Source organism: Euprymna scolopes, chromosome 43 (assembly GCF_053919585.1).
Source record: "Euprymna scolopes isolate OS-2025 chromosome 43, ASM5391958v1, whole genome shotgun sequence".
Taxonomy (NCBI): domain Eukaryota; kingdom Metazoa; phylum Mollusca; class Cephalopoda; order Sepiida; family Sepiolidae; genus Euprymna; species Euprymna scolopes.
The window spans coordinates 15,678,583-15,689,349 of NC_136524.1; the positions used below are offsets into that span (position 1 = coordinate 15,678,583).

General features: G+C 42.2%; 1 protein-coding gene across 1 annotated transcript; it reads left to right on the plus strand.

Moving 5' to 3' along the window:
* The first annotated feature begins 510 nt into the window (after nucleotides 1-510).
* LOC145268395 (uncharacterized) lies at nucleotides 511-2,580 on the plus strand. The gene has a single exon (XM_080123953.1). It carries the CDS (start codon nucleotides 511-513, stop codon nucleotides 2,578-2,580), a length of 2,070 nt encoding a protein of 689 aa, XP_079980079.1.
* Nucleotides 2,581-10,767: the final 8,187 nt, after the last annotated feature.

Sequence of the window (10,767 nt, forward strand, 5' to 3'; positions counted from 1 at the left end):
AACAGGTTTTGTTTTTTTATGAAGGAAGGCAATAGACTGGTTTGTTTTAGATATACCACTATTATTTTGGGGTTTAACGCCAGTCCCTTCATTTTGAATTTCATAATAAAGCACCATGCTCGAATGTTTCCTGCTGATGACTGCTCTGACATGTTGAAGAAAAATTTCTATGTGGATAACCTGATTAAAACAAGTAACTCTGTTGGAATGTTATCAAACCTCTATACAACGGCCAATCATCGTATGGAAAGAGGTCATTTTAATCTTAGATCATGGAATACGAATTGTGAGGAACTTAAAACCTTAATGATAAAAGATCAGAAACTCGTAGAACATGGCTGTGAATTGGAGAAAGTTTTAGGCTACAGGTATTCCACATTAGAGGATACACTTCAAATTTCTAGGTCATCTATTGATTAGTAAGTTACCACTAAAAGAGGTCTTTTAACTCAAACTGCAAGGGTTTTCGACCCACTATCTCTGTGTCTACCTGTTACTATCAGAGGCAAAATGCTCTTGAGAGATTTGTGGTCGCAGAAATTAGACTGGGATGATGTTGTGCCCGAGGAATACCAGGCTTTATGGTCTGCTTTATCACGGGACCTTTCCAAGCTGGATTCACTGCAGTTCCCTAGATTTGTAACCAGTGAAGCCAACCCAGCCGATTTTTTTATATTTTGTGATGCCTCTAAAGGGGCATATGGGTTTGCAGTTTATAGTGCACAAAATGGCAAGTCCCATTTGTTATTTTCCAAAGCTAAGGTGGCTCCTATGAAGCCCAAAAGTTTACCTACGCTGGAATTGTTGGCTGTGTTTTTGGCCATCAAGTGCTTATTACCTTTGTTGAAAGCCTACTCCCAAATTGAGATCAGAGATATCGTTATATCTGTTGATGCACAGGTTGTGTTGTCATGGCTTTTGTCTGACAACATCAAAACTAAAAACCTGTTTGTAAGAAACAGACTAAAAGACATCCAACAAATGACTGAGGAACTAAAAGAAAAAAGATCGTTAACTGTAAAATTCAGATACGTTCCTACAGACCAAAATCCTGCCGACTTGCTCACAAGAGGAGTAACCTTTGAAAAATTTCAGCAGAATTTAAGCCGCTGGACTTCGGGTCCTGAATGGCTTAGTAAAAGTCCCATAAAATGGCCATCAAGTGAACTTCAGTGCCTAAGCTTAAAGAATAAATCTATTATACAGTCTACATCATTAAATTACACTGTAGTTAATGTTGAGCCTCAACCGGTGATACCCTTTGGTAGATACTCAGATCTCAATAGATTACTTAACGTTACTACCAACATATTTAAGGTTAGAAATAAAATCAAACATGTAGACCTAGATCCCAGCAACTGTGCTAAAATTTATTTACTTAAGGTAATGCAACAACAAAGCTTTCCTACAGAATTTGCTTACCTGCAATCGCTTCAAGGTAAAGAAGTACCTGAATCAGTAAAAAATTTAAATTTATTCTTAGATGAAAGTGGAATCATCAGAACTAAAGGTAGAATAGGTAAAATCACTACTTATGATTATGAAGTTATCAATTCTGTCTTATTGGCTAAGGATCATGATTTAACTGAACTTATCATTGTAGAATATCACAAAAGATGTAAAAATCTGGGAATTCAATCAACCCTAACTAAAATCCGCCTTTCAGGGTTTTGGATACCCAAGGCAAGACAAGCCATCAAAAAAGTACTTTCAAAGTGCATCTTGTGCAAAAAATTTAATAGCCTTGCGTTTAAGTATCCTAAGGTTACAAATCTTCCCAAACATCGTGTGAATCTCATTAAACCATTTTTACACACTGGGATTGACTATACGGGACATGTTTGGATGAAAGGTGATGAAGGTGTAACTAAAATGCATATGCTTATATTTACTTGCCTAAACATTAGAGCAGTACACATAGAATTAGTTAAAGATATGAGCACTCACTCGTTTATCCTGGCTCTGATCAGATTTACAAATATGCATGGAATCCCATCTCATATTTACAGCGATAATGCCAGATCCTTTATAGCTGGTTATAATCTTATTGAGGAAGTTTTTGCCTCCTCTGAATTTAATGCACACTTCCAAGTGTATAATATTAAGCACATCAGAATACCTTTATATGCTGCTTGGGTGGGGAGCACATGGGAACGTATGATCAGAACCATTAAATCTTGTTTGTATAAAACAATTGGGCGATCTCGAATTAAATATTTTGATCTCCTTATTCAAAATGCCATAAATCAAAGACCTCTCACTTACAGGTGTTCTTCGGATTCAGACCTCGAAATAATAACCCCCAACTGTTTTCTTCGTCCTAATGCCAATTTAGGACTTGTACTAAAATTAGATGACCAGAATGTTTGGAAATCTGACCCTCCTTCAAGATTAAATGTAGTAAAATCCATTGAAGCACGGGATTCTATGTTAACTAGATTCCGTGAGCTTTGGTATCAAGACTATTTGTTGAGTTTGAGGGAGCAATGTAAAGATTTGCACGAGGTCAATTTTCATAATCGTATCAAGGTTGATGATGTGGTTCTTGTTAAAAATCCTGCCAAGGCTAGACCATTTTGATTGTTGGAAAGAATTTTGGAATTAATTGTTGGTGACGACAAAAAAATTTGTTCTGTAAAAGTTAAAAGAGGTGACGGGTCGGTTCAGGTCCATTCTATCAAGCTCCTGTATCCTCTGAAATTATCTTTAACTCACGCACACCATCCTGGAATTGTTCCAGACTCAAAGGGAGTAGTTGATGCTGCAAATTCAAAATCTTCTAATGATGTACCAAATACTAATAGCGCATCTGTTCCAATGAAACAACGTCCTAAAAGGACTAATGTGGAGAAAGTGGCTACTAAGAATCAAGATGGCGCCCGCATGCGTTTATGTGGAAAAAAGTCTCGTGGAGTCTCGGGGAATCTCGGAGAATCTCGTACCCTGATTCCATAAATAACGAGAAGAGGAAAGCGGGAAGCGAGACGATTTTGAGTCACGAAAACGAACGGACGTGTGTAAAAGAAAAGGTAGAAGAAAAGAGTGTGGTGAACGAAACAAACAACGACTCGGTTGAAAGTAGAGTTGTAACGAACACAAGCTATTCCGGCATGACGTCAGGATTTAACCCCAAGCTAATTCCCCTGTTTGATGGCAGTAGCACTGATCACTCAGTGCAGGAATGGGTGGAAAAAGCAGAATTAATATGTCAGCTCAGTGGGGTGAAGCGTATGGAATGCGTGGTCCCAATGCGCCTCACTGGGGGAGCATATGCAGTATACCAGCAGTTGGCTGATGAGGAAAAAACAGATTTTGCCTGCATCAAGCGCGCCCTTTTTACAGCATTTGCATTAGATCCAATTACTGTATGGAAGGAATTCATGGCCCGAAAATTACATCCCAGGGAAACGGTGGATGTGTATCTGGCTGAGCTAAAAAAGCTATCGGTCCTCTTTGGAGGGATGTCAGACAAAGGCTTGGTGTGCGCCTTTGTTGCAGGATTATCTAAGAGTGTGGAAGATCTGCTCCGTGCCTCATCCCAAGTGGACGAGATGGACATACCGGAAGTATTGGCGCGGGCACGAGCAATACTAAAGAAAAGCCCTAACACTATAGACCAAGTGGCAGCTGTACAACCATCACAGGTTGGATTGCAGGACCTGGGCGCAGCTACAACCTGCTATAAGTGTGGAGGACCCAACCATTTGGCCCGTGATTGTCTTTTGTCACGTCAACCAACTCGGAAACTTGACGGGCCGCAGTGCTACAAGTGCAAAAAACGCGGACACCTGGCCCGTACCTGTCCGGGAAACGGACAAGGGGAAGAAGCTATGGCGCCAGTCTTCTCCCCAGATCGTCATTGAGCAGGGCGCTACCCACTGTAAGCATACACATTAATGGAAGCGAGCACCTCGCGCTTGTGGACACTGGGTGCACCCAGACTCTCGTAAGCAAGATATGCTGTGCCACTTGGAAAGCAGATAGAATTCCGGTACTAACTGTAGGCAGAGGTTCACTAGCCTCTTGTGGGGTGAGCATTATCCGTGCGAGCCCTGGTGATGGAGGGAGAGCTTCTCGGGTACGACCTACTCCTGGGTATGGACTTGATTACACAACTGGGTGGAATTACCGTGGAGAAAACCGGCAAGGTACAGTTCTCCCGATGTGAGGAACATGTTTATGCTGCCATAACTCTCGACGAGCCTGACTTTCATGCAGAGTATGATAGAAACACCAATGCATGGACGGCGTCTTGGAAGTGGTCAAACGATCAGCCACCAATATCCTTGCGAAACCGGTTATCGGAATATCCCCCACCCATGTGGCTAACGGAACAGTATGAAGAAGAACTGCAAACGTGGATCGACAATGGCTGGCTTCTTCCATACCCAGAGGATTAGCTTGGCCCCCCGCGAGGGCTGATTCCCTTGATGGCCGTCGTACAAGAGACCAAACAAAAGGTCCGCCCCGTCCTAGGCTACCATGAGCTCAATGAGCATGTCAACCCATATACAGCAAGGGCTGATGTGTGTGCACTCAAATTAAGGGAGTGGCGACAGCAGGGATTGAACGTGGCAACTCTGGACCTACGCAGGGCCTATCTGCAAATACGCATTGAGAAGAAATTGTGGCCATTTCAGACTGTGGAAATTAGAGGAACCCGATATTGTCTAACCAGGCTAGGGTTCGGTCTAAATGTGGCACCAGGCATTATGACAGCAATCATGCATGCTATCCGGCAGCAAGATGAGGCAGTGCAACAGGCAACATCCTCATACATCGATGATATATTCGTCAATGAGAACCTCATGTCAGCGCAATCGATTAAAAAGCACTTTGAAAGCTTTGGACTGACATGTAAGGAACCAGAGCGTCTGTGCGATGGAGCAAAAGTTCTCGGCCTGCACATGCGCAATAGCAAGGAAGGACTTTGCTGGAGAAGAGGAAGTCACGTTCCCAAGGTCCCATCAAACATCACTCGACAAACAGTGTTTTCACTTTGTGGAAAGATGGTAGGCCATTTCCCTGTGTGCGGTTGGCTCAGGGTGGCCGTGGCAGCCATAAAGAGACGTGCAACAGCCGTGTCGTCGGGATGTGACGATGCAGTACACGATGTCACCCTAAGGAGCATGTTGACAGAGACTGTGTCCAGAGTGACCAGTGATGACCCCGTTCAGGGAAAGTGGTGCGTCAGCGGGAATGAGTTCACGGTCTGGGTGGATGCTAGTTCACTGGCCCTTGGAGTTGCCCTTGCAGTTAATGATTCCATTATTGAAGATGCCTGTTGGCTTCGGCCAGAGAATGATTCGAGGCACATAAACCTGGCCGAACTTGATGCCACATTGAAGGGCGTTAACTTGGCGCTTCAATGGCACGCCAAGGTTCTACATATCATGACTGACTCGGCATGCACTCATCGGTGGATAACCGATGCATTAAGTGGAAGAGCATGGCTGACGACACGAGCATCAAGTGAGATGTTAATTCAAAGACGGCTTGCCACCTTGGTCGACACCATCACAGAGTACGACCTGACCGTGGACGTAATGTTGATCAGGTCTGCGCTCAACAGTTGCAGATGCTTTGACAAGAGTCCCTCAACGATGGCTTCTGGCTGGTGCTCAGAGAGATGCTGATAATCTGCAAAACACATGTGCAGCAGTTGTGTGTAATGTGGATGCAGTGCGCATCATGGACATTCATCGACAGTGTGGACATCCTGGCATCAAGCGGACACTGTACTTTGTCAAGATGATTGATCCAGGAGTAGGAAAAAAAGATATCCGAAGAGTGGTGGAAAGTTGCGAGGCCTGCCAATCCATCGACCCAGCTCCAGCACGATGAAAGAAAGGGGAGTTGGGAGTGAGTGGTAAGTGGCAGAGAGTGGGCATGGACATCACACACTACGGTGGCAACCACTTCCTTACCCTCATCGGTTGTGGGCCTACACGTTTCGCAGTCTGGAGACTCCTCGGGCGCCAGGACTTTTGCAACATTATTCGCCAGCTGTCATCCGTGTTCTGTGAAAGAGGTGCACCCGATGAACTGCTGACGGACAATCACCCAGCCTTTTGCAGCCATCAGATGAGGCAGTTCTTACAAGAATGGGGTGTGCGGCTGCGGCTTAGATGCGCTTATGTGCCTTCTGGCAATGGTATAGCTGAGAGAAGCCATCGCAGCATCAAAACAATTGCAGCCAGGAAGCAGTGCACCATCGCAGAAGCTGTGTACTGGTATAATCTCATGCCAAAGGATGGCGTATCTCCAGGAACGGCGCCTGCAAACGCAATCTATCAGTACCGTGTCCGAGAAAAAGGAATCCATCCCGATACAACTGTGGCCACTGAGATAGAACGGATATGCCAAAGAGGATGCTGTCTGGGTGAAGCCGCCAGGAAACCGATGTACTGACAAGTATAAACGAGGCACAGTGACTGATGTGGTGAGTCAGCAGTGTGTCCAGGTTGATGGCGTACCCCGTCACGTTAGGGACCTACGGCCGGCGACACATGTACCACCTCCAGTGAACGATGAGAGTGATTCTGACTCTGAGACGAGTGGGCCATCGCTTTGGTTTGCACCATCCCTATCAAGCAGTGACTCTGATATCAGTAACCTCCACGGAGATGAAGCCTTCCCCGACCATCAGGCGGTGGATGAGAGCGCACGCGAAGACGAGAGCAGCACTGTCCCCCTTCGTAGAAGCACCCGACGGCGGCGATCACCATCCCCCTGTCATCTCTGTGATCATGAGATCAGGGCGGAGTGTGGAGAAAGTGGCTACTAAGAATCAAGATGGCGCCCGCATGTGTTTATGTGGAAAAAAGTCTCGTGGAGTCTCGGGGAATCTCGGAGAATCTCGTACCCTGATTCCATAAATAACGAGAAGAGGAAAGCGGGAAGCGAGACGAGTTTGGATGGACGTGTGTAAAAGAAGAGGTAGAAGAAAAGAGTGTGGTGAACGAAACAAACAACGACTCGGTTGAAAGTAGAGTTGTAACGAACACAACTAAAAATTTAAAAAGTAGTAAAAACTCTTTTAATAACCCCTATATATACTATTAAATTCAGTTTATCTAAAACAATCTTCACATACCTTAGCTTATAGGTACTTATTGTAAAAAAAAGAAAAAATAATAACTGTTAATGATATCCTACCTTATTATTGAAGGGATGAAATTTCTATAGTCCTATTGGTGCACCAAAATGAGAATTCTTTACATACAAAATAAATCACTACACTCACTTCTTTCAAACCTTTAAGCTCTTTGTGAATTCTTCACCTCTTCTATATTCTAGTTTGAAGCTCAAAAAAAAAATCTTTTTCCTGTGAACTTTATTATTGGCTATGTTTGCCTTCGAAAAAAAATCTATTTTTCCTGTGGACCTTATTATTGGCTATGTTTGCCTTCAAAAAAAAAAAATCAATTTTCCTATGAACTTTATTATTGGCTATGTTTGCCTTCCAAAAAAAATCTTTTTCCTGTGAACTTTATTATTGGCTATGTTTGCCTTCGAAAAAAAATCTATTTTTCCTGTGAACTTTATTATTGGCTATGTTTGCCTTCAAAAAAAAAAAATCAATTTTCCTATGAACTTTACTATTGGCTATGTTTGCCTTCAAGAAAAGAAAAATCAATTTTTCCTGTGAACTTTATTATTGGCTATGTTTGCCTTCAACTTTCAACTCTCCTGCGAACCTTACCATGGGCTATATATCCCTTCAAAGGGAGGCAAATCCAAGTTTCTGCGACCTTTCATTATGGGATAGTTTGCCTTACAATAAGCCTGCTATGAACTTCCAGCTTAGAAGCATAAGGACCTGTAACTGCAGAGAATTATGTTGCAATGATTTCATATTGCAATTTTGTTTTGGGGGAGAATATTGGAATTATTACGGAGTCACTGGTGTGAGGCCCTGTGATTGGATGAAAAACAACCAATCACGGGCTGCCATTCTAGTTTCCTCCCCGACCCCTATTTGCGCGGCCCCTTCGAACTTTCGGCCTCTTTGCGTTTGGGACATGATTGCGAGTAAATCCATTTCGCCAGCTCTCCGCCACCAGAAATACGGGACGCACGAGGAATCCAAAGCCGTAATAGCAGCACAGACTAAGGCCGCACCTTTTCTCTTTCATACCAACTAAGGACACAGGAAAGATTTAATTGATAAACGGACATATCTGTGAGATAAGTTTCCCGCAAACTCAATTGTTTGCAACACCTTTCTTTTCCTTTTTTGTAAATGCAGTTTTTTTATAACATTTAACTCTGTGTTTGTGTTTCCTTTCTTCTTGACGTGGTCACATTACTTTGTTACCTCAAACATTTGGGAAATCCCAATAACTTTTCACCAAAAAATAATAAACCAAGCTCTAGTCCGTCACCTTACAGCTGCCAAACATCTGAGCGACCATCAATATGGATTTAGGCAAGCCCGTTCTACAGCAGATATTCTAACTGTAATCTCAGAATGTATATACCATACACTGGGCAAAGCAGTGTGGGTAGAGTGGTAGCCCTAGATATATCTAAGGCTTTTGACAGGGTTTGGCATGATGGTCTTCTCAGGAAAATCAGATCATATGGTATCACTGGATGAATACTTAATATAATTAAATCCTTCTTAAATAAAAGAATCCAGGTTGTCCTTGATGGTCATACATCTAAACAATATGATATAAATGCAGGTGTACCTCAGGGGTCTATCCTTGGACCTTTATTATTCCTAATATTCATAAATGACCTCTCTGATAAAATTTTGTCTGAAATAGGTATATTTGCTGATGACACCACACTCTATAAAGGAACGCGGAGAAAACAAATGAACATATATCTAAGGAAATGTCAGAAACACTAGATCTGTGATTAAATGAGGACAAAAATGGATGGTTCTATTCAATGCTGCCAAGATTAAACTTGTTTCCTTCAATAATTACAAGAAATCTTCTCAACCATTAATAGCTATAGCTAAAGAAACATTACCTGAAAGTACTTTTTTGAAACCCCTCCGCTTATCATTCACAGGAAATATGAGTTGGAACAGATACATTGAGAGCATTGCCAGGGCCGCTGCGAAGAAGGTGGGCTCTATCTACTGTGCTAGAAAGTTACTTACGCTTGAAAGTATCCTGTACCTCTACAAGGTCACCATTCTCCCACGTATGGAGTATTGTTGTCATATTTGGGCTAGTGTATCCCCTACTAGTCTCTTGCTCCTGGACAGGGTTCAAAAAAGAATCGCCAACCTGATAGGTCGTGAATTGTCATCTAGGCTTCAGCCTCTGTCCCATCAACGAAATGTTGCATCCCTCTGCCTGTTCTACAACTATTTCAATGGTAGATGCTCTGACAAACTACAAGCCCTTGTCCCCCCTCGACATAAACACTCTTGACAAACCTGACAAGCAGCAAAATCCCCCCCTACTTAGTAAAGATCCGTAGATGTAAGAAGGCCTTTTACTTTATTAGTTTCTTCTCCAGAACTGCTGGACTTTTGAACACTTTTCCAGGTTTCCGCTTTCCCAACTGTACTGACATGAAGAAGTGTAATATGAGCGGACATTTTGCTGCTCAATTTCCTACATGGAGTAAAATGGAATAAGAAAAATAGAAAATTAAAGAAAATACTGAGGTAAATATAGTTTAAAAAGAGCCCTATACAAATGAGACAACAAAATAGTGTTTCATTCTGTATTAATAAACAACTTTATTTGTCATTTTCGTTAGTAGCGTTAGAAGAAGAAAGAAACGGAGTAGTAGGTTGAAGTGTTCTTATGTAAAGATAGAATTAATATATTGCCGGCTTGAGGAGAGGACAGCTCATTTCACACGTGTTTATAGCTAGCAGGATGAAGGAAATCGATTAAAGGAGAAAGAAAGGGCAAAGTCATCAGTGTGTTTGCATGTTGTCGTGGGTGTGTGTTGGTATATGTTCTTTAGCATGAAAAAGAATGTTTGTTTGGGTAGCGCATGTGGAAATTAATGGGAGTTTGAAAAGAACCATTGTTAGCTTGTAGTATTCATGTTCAGCTTGGGGCTTTTGCCCCAGGCTAATGTCTGCTGCCAGCTGGCCAGTGAGTGAGTGAGTGAGAGAGTGAAAGAGAGAGAGAGAGAGACAGAGACAGAGACAGAGAGAGAGAGAGAGAGGGGGGGTTTGTGATTTCGCCTTTCATGTACTCAGTCACATGATTGAAAGCTGGCTTGTGATTGGACAAGCAAGGAGGAAATGGATTTCATATCTCGAAGCGTGAGAATTAGCTGTTGCCTGTGATTGTAGCGAGTGTCAACTGCTACATCTCCGTCTCCAAAAGAAAATGAATCAGTGTATTTTTTCGGTGCCCGGAAAACTCGTCTCCAGAAAACCAGTACCCTAAAAAACTCGTCTCCAGAAAACCCGTACCCGGAAAACTTGTACCCGGAAAACTCGTACCCGGAAAAATCCCCCCTTTTTGCTAGGTAGGAAAACTGGTCCCTTATTGAATAAATATTCAATTGAAAACACATTTTATTACCGTTTTTGAAGAAGATATTGTTTTTAAAAGAGACTATGCGCCCCCATAATATTTTTTAAAATTATTTTTAACTCTTACTTAAAAAAATTAAACTTGATCACGGAGTTAGGATGCGAAAAACAAAAACAAATATTTATTTAAAAAAAAAAATACTCTAGTTTTAACACTTTTTGTGTCATTACGAAACAAAAATACCAAAAGAAAACACATATTATCAAAGAAAGCAATTATTTTATTTAGAAGAATTAATTCA

Bases quoted from the DNA above. Each gene is read 5' to 3' on its own strand.
- LOC145268395 (XM_080123953.1), top strand. From the start codon at position 511: ATGCTCTTGAGAGATTTGTGGTCGCAGAAATTAGACTGGGATGATGTT.